This window comes from Bubalus bubalis, chromosome 3 (genome assembly GCF_019923935.1).
Source record: "Bubalus bubalis isolate 160015118507 breed Murrah chromosome 3, NDDB_SH_1, whole genome shotgun sequence".
Taxonomy (NCBI): domain Eukaryota; kingdom Metazoa; phylum Chordata; class Mammalia; order Artiodactyla; family Bovidae; genus Bubalus; species Bubalus bubalis.
This window is the reverse complement of record NC_059159.1, coordinates 13,759,144-13,782,079: the sequence shown is the minus strand read 5'-3', so window position 1 is coordinate 13,782,079 and position 22,936 is coordinate 13,759,144. Positions and strand designations below refer to the sequence as shown.

The 22,936-nt window shown below is 42.3% G+C and overlaps 1 protein-coding gene across 3 annotated transcripts in view; it reads right to left on the bottom strand.

Annotated features, from left to right (window-relative positions):
• Positions 1-22,936, bottom strand: part of PITPNC1 (phosphatidylinositol transfer protein cytoplasmic 1) — a 266,256-nt gene that overhangs the window by 108,602 nt on the left and 134,718 nt on the right. For all 3 annotated transcript variants that reach the window (XM_044938754.2, XM_006043526.4, XM_045164777.1), the window contains exons 3-4: positions 7,296-7,384; positions 6,241-6,248 (exon numbers count right to left, since the gene is read on the bottom strand). In XM_044938754.2, coding sequence (XP_044794689.1) covers positions 6,241-6,248; positions 7,296-7,384 — 97 coding nt within the window. The remainder of the gene's footprint in view (positions 1-6,240; positions 6,249-7,295; positions 7,385-22,936) is intronic.

Here is a 22,936-nt window from a genome sequence, read left to right as displayed (position 1 = left end):
TTCTAAGAAGGGACCAAAGAGCTTGCTTTCACTCTCTCTCTGCCATATGAGGACACAGCAAGATGCCTGTCAGCAAATCAGGAAGAAAACTCTCATCAGGAAATGAACCAGCTGATATCTTGAAAATGAACTTCCCAGACTCCAGATCTATGTAAAATAAAAATCTTTTGTTTAAGCCACCCAGTATACAGTGTTCTGTGATGCAGCCCAGGCAGACTAAGAGCAGGTGTCTGCAGGTGGGAGTTCCACTCTCCCCATGGTGCAGCTCAAAGTGCACCTGCTCCAAGAAATCTTCCCACCTTTCTCCCAGGCAGAATTTCTCTCTTTTTTGCACAACTCTCTGTTTGCACTTTGACTCTGACACTTAGCCCTAGTCTTCCTTGAAATACTGACAGCTATGTATTAATTTGCTCTCACCTTATTTTCCCCTGCTCAAGTCGCTTCAGTTGTGTCTGACTCTTTGTGACCCCATGGACTGCAGCCTGGCAGGCTCCTCTGACAACGGGATTTTCCAGGCAACAACACTGGAGTGGGTTGCCATTTCCTTCTCCAGGGGATCTTTCTGACTCAGGGATCGAACCTGTGCCTCCTGCAGCTCCTACTCTGCACCATTCTGTCCATTTCACTCCCTGAGCCCATCCTAACTGAGGCAGGAAGTACTAACGTTGTCCTGATGTGTCACTTGATTGGCCCTAACATGAACGTGGCCTGTTAGCTGCAGGACAGCTTCCGGGTTTCAGAATTCTCTCTCCTCTCTTTTCCTTGGTTTACCAGTGTGCCCCTGTTCTTATAACCTGATTTTTGTATATTAGTTTCTGAGACTACTTCTGCCCCACTGTCAGCCCCTCCCCATAACAGGTCTGCCAGATAAAATATGAGATGAGCCCTCTTTTAGTATAAGTATAGCCCATGAATATTTGAGACATACCAAAAATTTACTTGCTGTTAATCTGAAAATTCAAACAACTGGACGTTCTATATTTTTCCTTGCTAAGCCAGTAACTTTCTCACCCTAGCAGCTCATGACCAAGTAACCTATGTAAGAGGGGAATGTTGTCTTCTTGCCTGTACATCTTGAGGACCACAGTCCTGTCTATGAAGCTTATGGCCCCACTCCAGGAGCCAGGACTCTCCTTTTCACTCTGTAGTTGCTTGTCTGGCTGGATCCCAGTGCCATTCATTCTGCCTGTTGGTCTGAACCTCTGCTGTGAGCCCAGTTCAGAGCTCATCCAGGTCTGAGCGTCAGCCTGTCCTCTGAGCTGTTGCAATGGCCTGTCCCATTTTGCCCTCAGAAAACTCCATGACTTGCAGATGATTCTCAGGATTTAACTGGAATATCTAACTATTTCCCACCAGACTGTGACTCCCCAACAGGGCAGGGATTACTGTTTAATGAAACCTAGCATATAGCATGATGCTTTACACATTGTTGGTACTTCATGATACATTACTGTTAATCTAAAGTTAAAAGATGGTGTTATAGGTTAAATTGTGTCCCCCCCTAAATATATGTTGAATTCCTAACCCCAGTTCCTCAAAATGTGATCTTATTGGGAATTAGAGTTGTAGCAGATGTAACTAGTGAAGATGAGGTCAAACTGGCATAAGGCAGGTCCTTAATCCAATATGACTGATTCCAAAGAAGAAAGACTCCCCTGGTGGTACAGAAGATAGGAGTCCATCTGTCAATGCAGCGAACACAGGTTCGATCCCTGGTCCAGGAAGATTCCACATGTCACAGAGCAACTAACCCCATGGGCCACAACTACTGAGCCCGTGCACCTAGAGCCTGTGCTCTTCAACAAGAGAAACCACCACCACGAGAAGCCAGCACACTGCACCAAAGAGTCGCCCCCGCCCGCTTCCACTAGACAAAGTCCACACACAGCAACACAGACCCAGTGCAACCAACAGTGAAGAAATCCAGTTATACAGGATGCTCGGGGCTGGTGCACTGGGATGACCCAGAGGGATGGTATGGGGAGGGAGGTGGGAGGGGGGTTCAGGATGGGGAACACGCGTACACCCATGGAGGATTCATGTTGATGTATGACAAAACCAATACAATATTGTAAAGTAAGTAGCCTCTAATTAAAATAAATAAATTTAAATTAAAAAAATAAAACAACCTAAGTTAATAATAATAACAAATACAATTATAAAAAAGAAGAGAGACACACAGCCAAGAGGATGCTAGCGAAGACACGGTCACACAGAGGGAAGACAGCTATGTGAAAATGGAGGCAGAGATTGGAGTGGTGCTTCCACAAGCCGAGCAATGCCAGAGGCCACCAGAAGTTAATAAGAGACAAAGAAGGACTCCTTCCCTACAGGTGGGAGAGGGAGCACTGCCTTGCTGACAACTTGATTTAGACTTCTAGTCTTCAGAACTGTTATAAATTTCTGTTGTTTTAAGTGACCCAATTTGTGATACTTTGCTACGACAGCTCTAGGGAACTACCTTAAGGATTACATTATGGACCCAAAAAATGAGAGTCTAGAAGAAATCAAATAATACTAGAGAGTTAGAAGGGGCTGACTATGAGATTATACAACTATAACTTCTCTATGCGTTGTCTCCAAATTTCCTCAAACAGAAACATCATAATTTGTGTTCCTTTAAAAATCTGAACCATATGATTAGAACTGCATGAGTACTGTGGGTCAGAGGTTGGGCAGAAGTAAAGGCTATGAGTCCCTCAGAAATCCTCCGTGGTCTGCACAGAGGTGGGCACAAGAGACCAAGATCCACAGTGAGAGAAACTGGCAAGAAAGGTTTGGGAGGTATATCCCTGTGGGGTGGCTTTGTCAGGAACCACGGTTTCCATTCTGTTGCCTTCTGTTTTCAGAACCTCAGTACTTTAATATACACACTTAAAAAATGAAGACAATATCACTAAACATTTTTCAGACTTCATTTCTTTGTTAATTATTCCCACATTTCATTAGCAGTGTCATGAGTTTACGAAGAATAAGTGCTACTGGTTGGGTCAAGCCAGAGGGACTGGTTGGGTCAAGCCAGAGTGACCAAATTCTAAGGCAGCAAATAACTATCTCTGTGTAGTTATAGGGACAAGAATTCTCTTGGCCATGCAACTATGGATTACATTTCAAATGAGAAGTCCATGCACAGGCTTTTGGAGATGTAGGAAGTGGAATAACACCAGCTACCAGTCAAATCAAATCAAATCTTGGACAATCCTAATGAGCCCAGTCTGCACTGAGACACACCAAGATATAGTCCAATTTATTTGTCCAGAGAACTTCCATGGAACTTTCATTCTAGCACTGTATGATATATGATAATTTGTGCATCTTCAGTCATGTCCAACTCTTTGCAACCCTATAAACTACAGCCTGCCAGGCTCCTCTGTCCATGGGATTCTCTAGGCAAGAATACTGAAATGGGTTATAATTTCCTGCTCCAAGGGATCTTCCTGACCCAGGGATAGAACCCACGTCTCCTGCATTGGTAGGCAGGTTATTTACCACTGCGTCACCTGGGAAGCCCCATGCTACATAATAATAATGATGTTTATGGCATCCCACTCCAGTACTCTTGCCTGGAAACTCCCATGGATGGAGGAGCCTGGTAGGCTGCAGTCCATGGGGTTGCGAAGAGTCAGACACAACTGAGCGACTTCACTTTTACTTTTCACTTTCATGCATTGGAGAAGGAAATGGCAACCCACTCCAGCGTTCTTGCCTGGAGAATCCCAAGGATGGAGGAGCCTGGTAGGCTGCCGTCTACGGGGTCGCACAGAGTCGGACACGACTGAAGCGACTTAGCAGCAGCAGCAGCACTGAGTAGTCACCATGCACCAAGGACTAGGCTGAGAGTTTATATGGATTATTTGATAAAATCTTCCTATCACCCTCATGAGACAGGAAATAGAGACTTAAAAGGAATTAATCTGCACAACTGTTAAAAGGAGGCAGGATTCAAAAGTTTCCAAAGTCTTCCTCTTGAAGACCGTACAACTGAAGGCGCTGGGAGTCCTGCTGGCGGGGAACCATTTAATTTCCTGCTCTTTACAGGCAATATGCTAACAGTCTTCCATCTGCTAGATCAGGGGTGATAAACTATAGCCTGGGGACCAAATGTAGCCTGCTGCCTGGGCAAATATGCCCATGCCTATATCTCTACATATAGTCTCTGGCTGCTTTCTCAAGGACAGAGACTGTTCAGCCCACAGACAGAAAGCATTTACTATATGACTCTTTACAGAAAAAGTCTTCTGATCACTGTGTTAGATCATTGAATCATTTTATTAATACTAACAGATCTATTAAAAAGGGGTTATCTCAGTTTTAGAGATGAAGAAACTTAGGTTCACAGAAGTTAAGCTTTTGTTCTAGAACAGTGTTTCTCTGATTTCCAAAATATAAAAGTTGTATTTTGCCACAGAATTGCCTTTTGTCTGCCAAAGATTGGAGATGGTGCCAAATGTATATTCCTCCATTTCATGAAAGAAAAGACATTTTAATATCCAAGAATGAGCGTTCTAATTACCAACAGTTCTTTTAGTGGAATAAATTTAATTTTATGAAAAGCTTTTTCTCACTCCATTTTGTAAAGGGTGGGTGAAAGTGCAGTCATGGACCAGCATGAGTTCAAGAACTGGCAATTGAGGGTCAGAAATTCATCTAGTAAGTGGCAGAGCCAGAGGCCTCAAAACATGTGACACTTTCGTATCCGTTGGGACTGTCCATCTATCTCTGACCCATGCATTTCTTCCGTCGTTCACTAGAGCAGGGAACCATGCTCACACCAAGGGAGTCATGCGTCATTTTTCTCCATGTCTTTCTTACCATCTCTCTTTCTTCTGGCTGCTTTTTGTTTGCTTTTGTTTTTGGCTATACTACACAGCATGTAAGATCTTAGTCCCCCATCCAGGGATGTGTGGACGTGTAGGGTCTTAACCATTGGTTTGTCAGGGAAATCTCAACCTTTGGCTGTTTTGATTAAAACTAAACACTCAGGACTTCCTTGGTGGTCTAGTGGTTAAGAATCCTCCTGCCACTGCAAGGGACATGGACTTGATCCCTGGTCCGGGAAGATTCCCACATGCCTTGGGGCAACTAAGCCCCTGTGCCACAACTACCAAAGCCTTTGCTCTCGAGCCCGTGCTCCACGACAAGAGAAGCCACCGCAGTGAGAAGCCTGTGCACCGCAACTAGAGAGCAGCCCTCACTCTCCACAACTAGAGAACGCCTGCAAGCAGCCAGTGAAGACCCAGCACAGCCAAAAATAAGATAAATAAGAAAAAATGAATCTTTAAAAAAGACTCAGTCTTTTAAAAATTAAAGTAAAAAATACTCAGTCTTTTTTCTTTAATAACAAATAAAAAATAACCCCCTGTTTATTTTTTATCTTGCTTTCCCCCACTTTTTCAACTTTTTATTTTATATTGAGGTATAACCGATTAACAATGTTACAGTTTCAGGTGAACAGTGAAGGGACTCAGCCCTACATACACATGGATCCGTTCTCGCCTAATCTCCCATCCCATCCAGGCTGCCACGTAACATTGAGGAGAGCTCCATGTGCTATACAGGAGGTCCTTGTTGGTTATCCATTTTAAATATAGCAGTGTGAACACTCTTAAACCTGACTGAGCTCAGTTAACCATTTTCTTCTTATGACGGTTTGATCTGTTTGCCATTGAGGAAAATGATCCATATGAAAATACCAACACAATGACATTACAGACTTCTTTTTTAGTGTAAGCCGCTCTGCTAGAGGCTCTTAGGACAGGAAGAAATTAAATGACTTTATCAAGCCACTGAGACTGTCCAATCTGAGGAAAATAGTTTGAATGTGTGTCTTTCTAGTTTCAAGGTCTTTCTGTAAGGGATCAGATCACAGACTGTAAGGAAAAGCCTCGCCCTCCATCGATAATGACCATCATCTCTTTAATACCACATTGCTGGAAATTGTTCTATTATAGTGAACTACCACAGGTAGAACACTCAAGCTATTTAAAAATACAAGCAAAAGTTAATAATGTAAAGTGACTATGAAGGCATTTTAAATTATATTCATATTCTTGAACAAATGAGAACATTCAAATTATTGCACTGTATATAACTATATAATGGCATATATTTAAATATTTCTGATTCTGAATTATTCCTCTATTTTTTAAATTACATTAATAAGATGAGAAGTACAAGGGAAGTTCCAATTACTCCTCTGATCTTAGGCTGAATATTTTTAAATGATTAAATGAAACTTACTGTGTATTCTGGTCCCAGATGTTCATTTGGGCAAGATGGAAAAGAAAAAAGAGAAAATGATGATTAAGACCACACTTATATGCAATATAAAGCCACAGAACTAACAAATATTGCTGAATTATAATTATTAAAAATGTGGCAAAGAAACCTTCTGAGAATTAAACTTTCATAAATACTAAGTGTCTCCATGTTTGCTCTTGAAACTCTTTCATATGATACTTCTGCGGTTGGGTAGATAAGGAGTGTAAGATAAGATTCAATTAGCCTATAGGTTTGTGGCTAATTAAAAACTAAAGAGTTGGCCTTAGAAAAGCAGAATTAAAGACTAATAATTCCAGTAGAGCGTTTCATTAACCACAAAGGAAATCTTTTAAGTGGAAAAGCAGCTTTTAAAACCAATAAAAAGAGCTTGTTAGGCTGATATTCAAATGGGACCTTGAATTTTCATGTGTTTGAGGTCAGGAACCAAACCTTTTAAATTCTTTGGCCAGTTTTTAGCTCAGTATCAACATTTTGAGTGTCGTTATTACTCCACTACAAGTTGAGGAGGAAACTGATTTTCATATTATCTGATTGCAAAGGAAGTGGTTTGGAGCAAAGGGACCCAACAGAACCTTTTATATAAATTATAAAAATAGTCAAGTTTTGTTCTGTGGGTGTGGTGGGGGAGGGTGTCTGTAAAGCAAAGAAGTCAAAATAAACAACTTGATTACGAACAAATCACACCTTAAAATGACTTAGGGATTATTAAGAAAAGAAGGAGAAATAAGGATAACAAAACCTCTAGAAATGTCACTAAGTAGAGCTTCCTTTTTCTTCTCTATATGCTATTTACAATGATCACTTCAAGAAGGAAGATAGAATAGTTTAGCTTAACCCCTACAACCTCCTGCTAGGAAGAGTGTTGACTTAAAAGTATGGAGACAAAGGGTCAGGGAGGTGTCACAGGGCTCCTGTGAGTCCCTGCTGGGATAATCCATGCTCAGTCAGTGAATCTGAATCCCCCTATGTCCTTGCATGGATGCTTGTGACATATTGGGTGTACAAGGACTTACCCGTAATTGTGTAGGGATAATAGTTCCACGCCTTCTCTGTTACATAAAATATTTTGGGAACAACAGCTCTAGCCCAACTAGGCAGTTTGCTAGGAGGAAAGAAAGAAAACAACAATTAGAGTCTGTCCAGTGCCTCACCCTGCTACCATATCTTTCCAGAGAAACTGACTGCTAGAGAAATCAGAGGACTTCTATTTCTGCTCTTCTCTCCACAACAACTTGGTCCCTATCTCCCTGTCTTCATCACTGTTAACCTGTCCTCTGTTGGTATTACTATTTAGGACACGTAGGATGACCATAGACAATAGAAGGCAGGAAAGACGTTCAGAACAGATTGGTTCCCCAGAAGGAACCAACACTGCCAATACCTTGATTTCAGACTTCTGACCTCCATCCTGGGAGAGGATTAACGTGTGTTGTCTTAAAGCCATCCAGCTCACTGCATTTGTTACTGCAGCCCCAGGAAACTAAGGAAACGACAGAGCCATTTCTCTGGAACAGGGACCCGGGCAGCCATTTGCAAAAAACATTCTCAAAACAAGGAAAACCCAAGGGCACAGGTCCCAAGACCATTAGTAACCGAGGACTAATTAAGTTTTGCTTTGCTTCATTCTGTTTTCCTTCTGAGGCAAACTTCACAGCTTTCTGCAGGCCCAGAAAATTCCTTATATATTCCTGTAATATGTTTGCATGATTTCACTCCCCCCAACACTCTACTCTGGGGCTTTCTGTTTTTCCGGTTGCTAATATCTGGTTTCTCTCCTGTGCTGGTGCCCACAGCTAAGTGTCTGGGACACCAACATCTAGCAGTACATCAGACCCAGAGAGAGGACGCAGACTCTCGGCAGCTGGCAATAAAAAACATCAAGAAGCAGTTGTGAATTGCAAGCTGATCTAGCTAAGAGAGTGGGGACACCAAGGTAACAAACCCCATATCCCCTTCTTGGACATGGGGTTTAAATGACATCCAGAGCCAGTAAAATACTGTGCACCTTGTATGTCTTCCCAGATTGCTTCTCTTCTTTCTGACAGTACCCAGGACCTGCTTTTTAAAAAACAAATACGTATTTTTGATGCTTGGCCAGACCTAACTCAAAGGAAGCTCTGGGCTATTTATCATGGTTAAAATAAATGGGGAAATCAGAGTCCCCCCCTGAAGCCAGGTGGGCATCAGTTGAAGGACACTGTTCATAGGTGCGCTGTGAGAGGCGTGCAGAGCAGTATTATAATTCACAGACGAGTTCTTTTTGCTGCTGTAATGCACAATGTCTCACTCTCATAAAATCGTTTCTGCAGTAAATGCTCATTTACCTTCCCTTTGCTCCACTAGGAAGGAAGAGGCTTGCTTCCCAAAAGAGGATTTTATAGCTTTCGCCTAGGATTTATTCTTTCAGTCACTGAAGCCGGAGGGTAACCAGGATTGACGTTGAGAGTGGGAAAGTAGCACTGGGCTGGCTTGTGGGAAGTGGGCACGATCACCAGGTCCCCTGGGTCCCCTCCTGCTTGCCTCCACACGCCAGTGTGATATGCCATTGTGTCAATCAAGGAGATGTTGATTCTACTCATAGGCAAATTGGTTTCTCGTGCTTTCAATGGATTGAAATGGGATTGCAGAAGCTCCCCAAGGTAAGCTAGGCATTGTTCAGCTTAGACCAAGTACTTTTGTCTCCCTTCAAGGGTTAGAAACCATTTTCCACTGTTCCGTCTACACTGCACACCCCCCACACCCCGGACTCATCAGCCTCTTGATAGTACTTTGGGGTCCAAGTCTTCCTCCCTTCATAACTCATTCCCTGTATCATTTAAAAAGCCTCCCAGCAGAACCATATTCCTAAGCAACAATCATTTTCTGGAAGGAAGATGACAAACACCAGTCATTTTCCATTCATGTCGAGACTTGTCCTATTTGTAAATGATCAGGCCTACAGGCTGTAGAATCTTTATCTTAGTTGTCTCATCTGCCAACGTATGCAGAATATGCCACACTATCATCAAATACCCTTTCTAAGGCACCCTAAAACAACATTTAGCCAAGATGGCTGATATGATTTTATGTGACTCTTCTACATAGTCTGGGAAGCAGGCCCTTCTGGAATAAGCCATTTATTAGGGCAGGCACAGGAGGCATTGGAACAAATTCCACGATATGCCATTTAAATATTTTTAAGCCTACTACAGACCTTCTCTTAGCCCCTGACTTCCCCAGAGCACATCATTACTCAAATCGTTTTTGTCTGAGAAAGTAAAATTCATTTTTCCCTGCAGCAATGATTTATCAGGGCTGCAAAGGAAATGGAATTAAATTAGACTCCACTGCCGCTGTCACTTTTATGATGTATACCGCCACACAGCCTACAATTCCAAGGAGAAGCCTGTCACTCAAACTTGCTACCTGGCGTCAAACAAGAATCTCTCTGCTGGAAAGCCGGCATGACTTGAATCACGTTCTCTTCGTCTACTGGCAGAGATCAAACCTCCCAAAATCATCTCACCATGGCTCAGGCTTGAGACACTGAGTAAAAAGACAAAACTCTAAAATACTGCGTTTCTCTAAAACCTTTGTCCATGTCTCCCAAGGATAGACTTTTTATATTGTTTCATTTCTTATATCTTTATTTTGTATGAAATAGAACATATCAATGACAGCCAAGTGGTCAACTCGCCCCGGGTTACACGGGACTGTCCTGGTTTTAGCAGTGAAAGGTCCTACATGCCAAATTCCTTGATCATGAGCAAAATGGGAAGCTGGTCATTCTAGAGCAGTGGTTCTCATTTCAACAGGAAAGAGGTGAGGGAATTTCCCCCGCCAGGGGCTATTTGGCAAAGTCTGGAGACATCTTCAGTCGTGAGAGCTGGGGGGTGGGGATGGGGAGCGATGCTGGTCTGGCATCTAGTAGGAAGAGGCCAAGGATGCCCCAAGGCAGGCATAATCTGAATTTGCCTCAGGTTAAGAATGTTTATCTACTTCATCAAGAGTTTTTGGAACTGAATCCTAAACCATCTCTCCCTTCTATGGCTTTACAATCCAGATTATCACCAAATTCTCCAGCATATCTAACCTCATTTTGCAATTTATGTTCATTTGGGAATATTTTTTGGCTTCAGGGGTTTTTGAACATCATCAGGCCAAATGTGGTCCAAATGGAGTCTAATTTCATTTTCTCAACAGGGGTCAGAATTATGACAGTCTCAACTAGACACTTTGAACTTAAACATTCTGGGCAGGGAGTCCTTCTGAGTTCACAAAATAACAGTGCTTTGGGAAGAATTTCCTGGGGTCCAGTGGTTGGGATTCGGCATGTTCACTGCCAGGCCTGGGTTCAATCCCTGGTTGGAGAACTAAGATCTTGAAAGTCATGTAATGCGGCCAAAACCCCCACCCCAAAACCAACCAACACACAAACAAAAAAACTGTGCGTCACACAAGATTTTCTGCCAAACTGCATATCTGAAACTAGCCACTATCTATGCTAAGATTAGACTCAAAGAACTGCAGTTCATTTAAGTGACTTTTAAAAAATACTTTATTTATTTATGGTTGCACTGGGTCTTCATTGCTGCGTGCGGGCTTTCTCTAGTTGCAGTGAGCCAGGGCTACTCTTCATTGTGGCTTCTCTTGTGGTGGAGCACAGGCTCTAGGCTCGTTGCTTCAGTAGCTGTGATGCACCAGCTTAGTTGTTCTGCAACATGTGGATTCTTCCTGGACCAGCGATAGAACCCATGACCCCTGCATTGGCACGTGGATTCTTATCCACTCTACCATCAGGGAAGTCCCATTTAAGTGTTTCTTAAAAGGTCTTAGCTACCTTCATACCTCCATTTCCCACTGGTCCAAGACGGATATTCTGATCTTTTCTTTTTTGTGCTCAAATCTGACATTTGACAATCGTTTGATAATAATCAATTGTCCCTCTCCAGTTGTGTATACAGTGATTTCTGAGGTCTTTAAATTTCTTTTCCGCTGCTATGACTTACTCATTTACTCGTTAATGCATTGGTTTCTGGCTGGTCTTTTCGTTCTGATCTTAATGTAATTCTTTAGACTGCAGCAAAGAGATGAACAGAGTTTCTGGACTACAGCCATTACCTGTGGGAGATAAGGCTGCAGGGGCATCACCCACAGAAGGTCCTTGAACTTGGACACTGCTGCCACTCTTCCTATAAAAGGACGGTATGTTCTGGATTCTGGGAAAAGAAGCCTACCTTGTGTCAGTTCTTGGAAGGCTCCATGTGTGAACAGTGGGGGGCTGATGTGGCAGGGGTGCTGGGGAGCACCTAGGGGAGTCGACCACATGTGTCGGCATCACTGGGTAGGAGCGTGGCAGAATCACATTGGAAACTGCTTGACAGAATGACCTTGAAGACCCCAACCAGGCCGAGACATCCCGCTTCTGTGGCTTTTCCATGGGCGTAATCAAAGGGACAGAAGGCATGGGGCCCGGCAGCATGAGAATGCCTGATGTGTTCTTAAGGATTGAGATGGGGACCAAATGAAGAGCATGGACTGAAAGGTACGTCTGAAAGAGGGCCCTTACGTGTTCTATTTTTTTCTAATATATATTAAAAATACTATGAATTTATTTAATATTATATTCAATAGACATGAATTGAATATTTATTTAGGATATATGACTAAACCTTCTAAAATATATAATGTTCTTATATAGATGGCTATTGTGTACTGCCTGTTACCCATAACTAGAATGCAAGTCACACCAGGGTACAGATCTTTGTCCTCTTCACTGCTGCTCCCCCAGCCAGCACCTAAAATGATGACTGGCACACAGCAGGTGCTTAATAAATATTTTCTGAATTAATGAAGATCATCTTTGGATATTCAGAAATCAATAATAACCACGAGGAGTCTTTCAAAATAGCGTGGAAATAAGCCCTTAGGTCAGAATCTCTGGCTCCAACACTTCTTCTATGACCTGTTGCTGGGCAGTGGGCTCTCCCACTGCCACATGAACTGCGGCTCTAGGCTCTTACTTTGGGGGAAGATCTGGGAGGACAGGAAGAAAAAATGAGAAAGAAAGACCCAAGCCACAGCATCAAGGCTCTACCAATGAGCTGGTAGGTAAAGTGACCATCTGGTGGCTTTGCTTATCCAGTTAAACAAGATTCATGGCTTAGGGAAGCTGTCCCCTTTTCTACCCAGAGCCACTAGAAGCCAGGAGAGGTTGCCCTGGAAGGCAAGAGCCATGTAGTGGGAGAAAGGTCTTCGCCATGCAAATCATTTCAGGCATTAGGCGGAATCACCGTTAGAAGCTGGCAACCCTCCCTGACTGGCAGCTGCCAGCACAGCCTAATTAATCCAGCAGCCATAGTGGAGAAGAACATGACACTTCATGACTGATAAACAAGCCTAAAAATAGGCTCCATCTTTTCTCCAATTCCCCTCCGCCCCCATCTGCTTCTCTCATGAGTTTCAGTGAGAGGAGACTGGAGTGAAGCTAGGAATGAGGTGAAAATGAAAGGGGACAAAAGAAAAGCTCCATCCTCGTACCATTCTGGATGACAGGTTTTATTTAGAATCACTATTCCAGATTTGTATCTTGACTCTTTTCCCCAGATGCCAGCTGAAATCAGGATTTTTGCAGACAAGCCAAGAAACACCACTTATTTGGTTGACTGAACTGGACTGAAGGCCCAAGGACAACCACCAAAGGTACTGATGTATTAGTACTAATGTAATGTTCTAAATGCATTAGGGCAGCCACCCAAATGTACTGCACGCAACAGCGTATCAGACACTATAGGAAGGGCCAGAGAATGGAGTAACCCCACAATCCAGGGAGCTAAGCGACAAGAACTAAAAGGATAAATGGCATTTGAAAAAGACACTATACTCAATTTAAAAATGGGCAAAGGATTTCAATAGATGTGTCTTCGAGGAAGACATATAAATGGCTAATGAGCACATGAAAAGATGCTCAATATCATTAGTCATTAGGAAAATGCCAATCAAAACCCAAACAAGATACCACTTCAAACCCACTAGGATGGCTGTAATCAAAAAGACAAACAATAACAAGTGTTGGTGATTATGCAGAGAAATTGGAACCCTCATACATTGCTGGAGGGAGTGTAAAATAGTACAGTCACTTTGGAAAAGAGTCTGGAAGTCCCTCTCCCCACTCACTAGCAGCCAGGCTTGACCTGGGAACTCAATGGGATGTTTATGCCTGGAATTTTATTACATTTGGCCATACTGTGCATCTTGTCGGAGAAGGCAATGGCACCCCACTCCAGTATTCTTGCCTGGAGAATCCCAGGGATGGGGGAGCCTGGTGGGCTGCTGTCTATGGGGTCACACAGGGTCAGACACGACTGACATGACTTAGCAGCAGCCGCAGTGCATCTTGTGGGATCTCAGTTTACCAACCAGGGACTGAACCTGGTCCATGGCAGTGGAAGCCTAGAATCCTAACCACTAGACCACCAGAGTTATTCCCTATGTTTGGTATTTTAGAACAAAGGCTAAAAAGAAAGAATGGACAGTTCAGGCCTACCCACGGCAACCATGATGATAATGGCAAAATGAAAAGGTCAGTTGCACTGAAGATGGTTCATCATTGTTGTTCTTGGCTTCTTGGAGCTGCCCTGACCTGATAGCTATCCAATCTCAAGCTTCCAGATAATTCTGTGGACCACTAACATCCTTCCATGAAATGTCCTTTCTGATCAACAAAGACCTGGGGAGGAGGCCCTGATGACACAGACATTGAGTACTTCCAGTGCTCCAGATAGTTGCTCTGGGTAATAAATCAATAAAGCAGTTTCTGAATGTGATTTGTCTTGCCATACAAATTGATGTAAAGAAGGGAATCCATTCCTTTTGCCAGATCATGAATTCAGGTCCATAGGACATTGATATTTCTGAGCACTGGAACAACTTAGTAACTTCCAGTCCAACTTTTAGAACCTACTTACCTGTGGTCAGTGAGGGGGTCCACAACATGCTACAATGACATCAGGATTATTTTGAGCTGAAGACATTTGAGAATCCAACCGTCGCAGGAAGACATTTTTTCTGAATTCTGCTTATCCTCATAAAAACAGAGCCTCCCAAAAGAATTCAACTGTTATAAATCCCCTCTCCACGAGTTTTGCAACCAGAGAAGATTGACTCCTATCACCAGAGACAAGAAGTAAGCACCAGGACAAGAAAGCACCAAAATAGACATTGTCACAAAGCTATCTTCTCTCTCCTGTTCTCCTGAGGCCCCATTTATTTTTCATACAAGACACTTCTTTTCCCATAAGTCCCTTTTCTCTCCCTCCCCTATTAAAATGGTATATAAGCCCCAAATTCTAACCACTCCTTTGAGTCATATTTTTCTGGATGCTCTTGCCTATGTACATGGATAAAAACGTGTCTTTTCTCCTGTTAATCTATCAGTTTCAGTTTAATTTGCAGGACCCGAAGCATCAATACGAAATGGATTACAAACAGCTGAGAAAAGAGAATTGAAAGGCAAAGGAGAAATTCCCATTTGAATGCAGAGTTCCAAAGAGTAGCATCTCTCCAAAGGAGAGATAAGAAAGCCTTTCTAAGTGAACAATGCAAAGAAACAGAGGAAAACAACAGAATGGGAACGACTAGAGATCTCTTCAAGAAAATTAGAGATACCAAGGGAACATTTCATGAAAAGATAGGCACAATAAAAGAAAGAAAACAGTTTGGACCTAACAGAAGCAGAAGATATTAAGAAGAGGTGGCAAGAATAAACAGAAGAACTGTACAAAAAAAGGTCTTAATGACCCAGATAATCATGATGGTGTGATCACTCACTGAGAGTCAGACATCCTGGAATGCATCCTGGAAGTCAAGTGGGCCTTAGGAAGCATCACTATGAACAAAGCTAGCAGAGGTGATGGGATTCCAGCTGAGCTATTTCAAATCATAAAAGACGATGCTGTTAAAGTGCTGTAGAAGGGAAGGGCAATCCACTCCAGTGTTCTTGCCTGGAGAATCCCACAGATGGAGGGGCCTGGAGGGCTACTGTCCATAGGGTCGCACACAGTTGGACACAACTGAAGTGACCTAGCACAATATGCCAGCAAATCTGGAAAACTCAGTAGTGGCCACAGGATTGGGAAAGGTCAGTTTTCATTCCAATGCCAAAGAATGTTCAAACTACCGCACAATTGTACTCATTTCAAGTGCTAGCAAGGTCATGCTCAAAATCCTACAAGCTACGTTTCAACAGTACGTGAACTGAGAACCTCCAGATGTACAACCTGGATTTAGAAAAGGCAGAGGAACCAGAGATCAAATTGCCAACATCCACTGGATCATAGAAAAAGCAAGAGAATTCCAGAAAAATATCTACTTTTGCTTCATTGACTATGCTAAAGCCTTTGACTGTGTGGATCACAACAAACTGCGGCAAATTCTTAAAGAGATGGGAATACCATACCACCTTACCTGCCTCCTGAGAAATCTGTATGCAGGTCAAGAAGCATCAGTTAGAACCAGACATGGAACAACAGATTGGTTCAAAATTGGGAAAGGAGTGCATCAAGGCTGTGTATTGTCACCCTGTTTATTTAACTTATATGCAGAGTACATCAAGCAAAATGCCAGGCTGGATGAAGCAAAAGCTGGAATCAAGACTGCTGGGAGAAATATCAATAACCTCAGATATGCAGATGACACCACCCTTATGGCAGAAAGTGAAGAGGAAATAAAAAGCCTCTTGAGGAAGGTGAAATAGGAGAGTGAAAAAGTTGGCTTAAAACTCAACATTTAAAAACTAAGATCAAGGAATCTGCTCTCATCACTTCAGGGCATATAGATGGGGAAACAATGCAAACAGTGACAGATTTTATTTTCTTGGGCTCCAAAATCACTGTGGATGGTGACTGCAGCCATGAAATTAAAAGACGCTTGCTCCTTGGAAGAAAAGCTATGACAGACCTATACAGCGTATTAAAAAGCAGAGACATTACTTTGCTGACAAAGGTTCGTCTGGTCAAAGCTATGGTTTTTCCAATAGCCATGTATGGATGTGAGAGTTGGACCATAAAGTAAGCTTAGCGTCCAAGAACTGATGCCTTCAAACTGTGGTGTTGGAAAAGGCTCTTGAGTACCTTGGACTGCAAGGAGATTGAACCAGTCAATCCTAAAGAAATCAACCCTTAATATTCATTGGAAGGACTGATGCTGAAGCTGAAGCTCCAATACTTTGGCCACCTGATTCGAAGAACTGACTCACTGGAAAAGACACTGATGCTGGGAAAGACTGAAGGCAGGAGGAGAAGGGGATGACAGTGGATGAGATGTTTGGATGGCACCAAACATTACCAACTCAATGTCCATCACCAACTCAACGGACATGAGTTTGAGCAAGTTCCAGGAGACAGTGAAGAACACGGAAGCCTGGTGTGCTGCAGTCCATGGGGTCGCAAGGAGTCAAGACGTGACTGAGCAACTGAACAACAAAAAGTGGATGGAAGAAAAGTTTTTCCTCCTTGACACCACTCATAAGATGGACAGCTGGACTTACAAATAATGAAATCAGTTGACCTAGGCCCTACTTTGATCGGAATACAAGGACCATGTCTTACTTATTAAGAGATTCTTAATACCTGAACAATTTGTTACACATTGTCAATTTCAATAAATATTCAATTAATGAATTACAATTATAAAGCAGCCTCACCATAATAAGAGTCCCAAGATCTCTGCATGCAGGATATGTGTTAGCCTGAGGTGGGTTAACTCTAGTTTGTAACTACAAAGTAGTGAAAAGTGTTCGTTGCTCAGTCATGTCCTATTCTTTGAGACCCCGTGGACTGTAGCCCGCCAGGCTCCTCTGTCCATGGGATTTCTCAGGCAAGAATACTGGAGTGGGTTGCCATTTCCTCCTCCAGGGGATCTTCCCGACCCAGGGATTGAACTTGGCTCTCCTCCATTGCACATGGATTCTTTACAGTCTGAGCTACCAGGGAAGACAGTTTACTTTTATGATTATGAAAATAGGTATTTTATAGTTATGTCACATATCAATTTTTTTTTCTTTTTGTTCCTAAACCATAATCTTCCTGGTTCTGAGATAAAATAACGGACTTACTTAGATTTGTGCAAAAGGAGCTAAAAGTACTCTTTTTCCTGTGCCTTGTTGGTTACTCACTTATGTATGCTGGAGGAGAGGTGGAGTAATGTCTGAAACATACTTCAAGCGTAGAAAATTAGGATTCAAAAGGATCTGAAACGCTATTTTAACCACCTACTTGATGTCTGAATCTGCCTGAGAAGTGAGTGTTCTACCTATGCTCAAACACTCCCAGCAACAGCACAATGTACTATATAAATCACCCTACTATGTTTTCTGATGGCTTGAATACTTAGATTTCTTCCTTAAACTGAGCCTAAATCTTTCTCCTGGCATTCTCACCCACTGGTCTTAGTCTAATTGGTCCTCTTGAGGTCATACAGAATACATGGGCCTAATTCTTCTTCCACCTGATCACACCATTATATGCCCTAATATAGCTTGTCCAGGTTAAATGTCCTTGGCTTCGTCCAGTATTCTTCACATCACTGGGGTTTCTAATCCTAAGATTTCATATGAAGAATTTTGGAAAAGTTCAGTAAGTAGGAGAGACTTACCCTACCAGACATCAAGACTATTTATAAAGCTATAGTAACTGGGAATTTTAGGATTATATCCTTAAATTCTATCTAAAAACAACCTTGTTGGCATTTTAATTAGATCTACATTAAATTTATAATGGACCTGAAAATTGATTGGAAGTTTATAATGCAGCATGTACCATTCATGAATACTCTCATTTGTGCAGGTTTTTAAAAAATGTCCTCTGTTAATTGTTCATATTTTCTCCAAAAAGATTTTGTGTATCTGTAGATTTTTTTTACTGGGTATCTTAAGTTTCCTTTTCTCTTATAAATGGAATTTTTAAAACTTATTTTTTCCATTTATTGCTCCCATTGTATAATAATGCTATTGATTTTTCTATTACGAATTTTATACCCAGCAATCTTGTCAAATTCTCATATTAATGAACAAAATCTGATCAAGTCATGAATTATTATTACTATTATGCTGCTAAGGCGCTTCAGTCGTGTCCAACTCTGTCCCATAGACGGCAGCCCACCAGGCTCTGCCCTCCCTGGGATTCTCCAGGCAAGAACACTGGAGTGGGTTGCCATTTCCTTCCCCAATGCATGAAAGTGAAAAGTGAAAGTGAAGTCGCTCAGTCCTGTCCGACTCTATGTGACCCCATAGACAGCAGCCTACCAGGTTCCTCGTCCATGGGATTTTCCAGGCAAGAGTACTATACTCTGAAGTATTTGATTAGCTAAAGTTTCATGTAGGATTTTCATGTCTACATTCTTAATTGAAATTGATCTGTAAGTTTCTCTTTGTAATGTTATTGCTCAGTTTTGTTATCAAGATTCATGTAGTAGGCACTATTTGTTGCCTTCTCAGCCATCACCATGTGTTTCTCATCCCCTTTCTTAGAAACACCTTGAATATCTTACCCTTTTTAATCATGGAGGAAAATCTCACATCTCATTGGCTGGAACTAGGTTACATGTCATCCCTAGCTGCAAAGGTGGCTGGGAAATTAAGTATCTTATCTGACATTTTCAACCCATTAAATGCTTAGAAACGTTTATATTTCTATATGTTGTGGGAGTTCACTTATTGTTTTTAGTTCAGTTCAGTCGCTCAGTCGTGTCCGACTCTTTGAGACCCTATGAACCGCAGCACACCAGGCCTCCCTGTCCATCACCAACTCCCAGAGTCCACCCAAACTCATGTCCATCGAGTTGATGATGCCATCCAATCATCTCATCCTCTGTCGTCCCCTTCTTCTCCTGCCCTCAATCTTTCCCAGCATCAGGGGCTTTTCCAATGAGTCAGCTCTTTCCATCAGGTGGCCAAAGTACTGGAGTTTCAGCTTCAATATCAGTCCTTCCAGTGAACACCCAGGACTGATCTTTAGAATGGACTGGTTGGATCTCCTTGCAGTCCAAGGGACTCTCAAGAGTCTTCTCCAACACCACAGTTCAAAAGCATCAATTCTTTGGCGCTCAGCTTTCTTTATAGTCCAACTCTCACATCCATACCTGACCACTGGTAAAACCATAGCCTTGACTAGATGGACCTCTGTTGGCAAAGTTATGTCTCTGTTTTTTAATATGCTGTCTAGGTTGGTCATAACTTTCCTTCTAAGGAGTAAGCATCCTTTAATTTCAATGCTGCAATCACCATCTGCAGTAATTTTGGAGCCCCCCAAAATAAAGTCAGCCACTGTTTCCGCATCTATCTGCCACGAAGTGATGGGACAGGATGCCATGATCTTAGTTTTCTTAATGTTGAGCTTTAAGCCAACTTTGTCACTCTCCTCTTTCACTTTCATCAAGAGGCTTTTCAGTTCTTCTTCACTTTCTGCCATAAGGGTGGTGTCATCTGCATATCTGAGGTTATTGATATTTCTCCCAGCAATCTTGATTCTAGCTTGTGCTTCCTCCAGCCCAGCGTTCCTCATGATGTACTCTGCATATAAATTAAATAAGCAGGGTGACAATATACAGCCTTTTCCTATTTGGAACCAGTCTGTTGTTCCATGTCCAATTCTAACTGTTGCTTCCTGACCTGCATACAGGTTTCTCAAGAGGCAGGTCAGGTGGCCTGGTATTCCCATCTCTTTCAGAATTTTCCACAGTTTATTGTGATCCACACAGTCAAAGGCTTTGGCATAGTCAATAAAGCAGAAATAGATGTTTTTCTGGAATTCTCTTGTTTTTGATGATCCATTGGATGTTGGCAATTTGATCTCTGGTTCCTCTGCCATTTCTAAAACCAGCTTGAACATCTGGAAGTTCACAGTTCACGTATTGCTGATGCCTGGCTTGGTGAGATGAGTGCAATTGTGCGGTAGTTTGAGCATTCTTTGGCATTGCCTTTCTTTGGGATTGGAATGAAAACTGACCTTTTCCGGTCCTGTGGCCACTGCTGAGTTTTCCATATTTGCTGGCATATTGAGTGCAGCACTTTCACAGCATCATCTTTCAAGATTTGAAATAGCTCAGCTGGAATTCTGTCACCTCCATTAGCTTTGTTTGTTGTGATGCTTCCTAAGGCCCACTTGACTTCACATTCCAGGATGTCTGGCTCTAGGTGAGTGATCACACCATCGTGATTATCTGGGTCGTGAAGTTCTTTTTTGTACAGTTCTTCTGTGTGTTCTTGCCACCTCTTCTTAATATCTTCTGCTTCTGTTAGGTCCCTACCATTTCTGTCCTTTACTGAGCCCATCTTTGCATGAAATGTTCCCTTGGTATCTCTAATTTTCTTGAAGAGATTGCTAGTCTTTCCCATTCTATTGTTTTCCTCTGTTTCTTTGCATTGATCGCTGAGGAAGGCTTTTTTATCTCTCCTTGCTATTCTTCAGAACTGTGCATTCAAATGGGTATATCTTTCCTTTTCTCCTTTGCTTTTTGCTTCTCTTCTTTTCACAGCTATTTGTAAGGCCTCCTCAGACAGCCATGTTGCTTTTTTGCATTTCTTTTTCTTAGGGATGGTCTTGATTGCTGTCTCCTGTACAATGTCACGAACCTCTATCCATAGTTCATCAGGCACTCTGTCTGTCAGATCTAGTCCCTTAAATCTATTACTCACTTCCACTGTATAGTCATAAGGGGTTTGATTTAGGTCATACACTTATTGTTTTAGCAATTTCTTATTGTTATGCTTTGAAATCAGCCAATAGCACCTACATGATGTCAATTTTCTAGTATTTGAGACTGGTTTCTGGCCTACTGTGTATTCAGTTTTTATATACTTTCATGTGTGTTTGACAGGCATGTTGGTTCCATGGTCTATTAATATCCACTAGGTCAAGCTTGTAATTCAGTTGTTTATATCTTCTTTATGCTTGTTATTAATAAGCTGTCTACTTGCTCTATCAGTTTATTAAAGAAGTAGGTTAAAATCTCCCATTATAACTTCAGGGCACTTGTGATTTTGTCAGTGTTGCCATATCTTTGTTGAGCTAGGTTCAGGTTTAGGATTTAACACATTATTGTGATTAGTGATATATTTTGATTTATCATCTGACAAACACAGCTTATGTTTTCTATTTACCATATGTTTTTGTAGACTTCTCTTTGTTCTTCCTCTGCCTTCTATTGGATTGATCATGCTTTCCAAAACTGTGCATGACCAAAACATATTATTTTACTATTCTTTTAGAGGTTACTTTTACATTTTGAATAGGCATGTTTGCTTTACATTTTTAAAATTAATAAGCATGTCTTTCCTCTTTCTAGATAATATTAGCAACTTACAGCATTTCGTTTTTACTATCCCTACTGACTCAACCGACATGAGTTTGGGTAAACTCCAGGAGCTGGTTATGGACAGGGAGGCCTGGCATACTGCAGTCCATGGGGTTGCAAAGAGTCGGACACGACTGAGCAACTGAACTGAACTGAACTGAACATCTCCTGTTATTGTTATCTGAATTATTTAAATTTCATGAGTATATTTCCAATTACTCGTTATTCATATATTTGCAACATTCTATGCTGATTCAGATTTGTCCAGATATTTACTATCTCTTCTAGATTCCCTCCTCATTCTTCTTGGTTTCAACTTCCTCTTACTTAAAAATACAGCCTTCATTAGTACTTTTTGTGGCTACACTGGGTCTTCACTGCTGCGTTCAGGCTTTCTCTAGTTGTAGCAAGCAGGCGCTACTCTTCACTGTGGTGCATGGGCTTCCCATTGCAGTGGCTTCTCCTGCTGTAGAGCACAGGCCCTAGGACACACCAGCTCACCAGTTGCAGCTTGAGGGCTCAGTAGTGGCAACTCGCTGGCTCTAGAGCACAGATGGGCTCAGTAGTTGTGGTGCACGGGCTTAGTTGCTCCACAGCATGCGGAATCTTCATGGACCAGAGATTGAACCTGTGTCCCCTGCATTGGAAGGCTGATTCTTATCCACTGTATCACCAGGGAAGTCCAGTAGTACTTTCAATTACTTAATTATTTGGTTTCAGTATGCAGAATCTTTGATCTTCATTGAAGCATGTGGGATCTAGTTTTCTGACCAGAAATTGAACCCGGGCCCCCTGCACTGGGGGAGAAGGTGGTGGCACCCCACTCCAGTACTCTTGCCTGGAGGGTCCCATGGATGGAGGAGCCTGGTGGGCTGCAGTCCATGGGGTTGTGAAGAGTCGGACACGACTGAGCAACTTCACTTTCACTTTTCACTTTCATGCATTGGAGAAGGAAATGGCAACCCACTCCAGTGTTCTTGCCTGGAGAATCCCAGGGACGGGGGAGCCAGGTGGGCTGCTGTCTATGGGGTCACACAGAGTCAGACACGACTGAAGTGACTTAGCAGCAGCAGCCCCTGCACTGGGAGCAGAGACTCAGGCACTGGACCACCAGGGAAGTCCTAGTACTTCTTTCAGGGTGCATCTCTGAGTAGTAAGTTTTCTCAGTCTTTGTCAAAAACTTTTTTCTTTTGCATGGTTCTTAATCACAATGCCCCATTTACAGGCACTAAGGCCTCACTTCCTGTCCCTTTATGGGAGGTAAAGGATCTGCCTGCAATGTGGGAGACCCGGGTTGAATCCTTGGGTTCAACCCTTGGGTCGG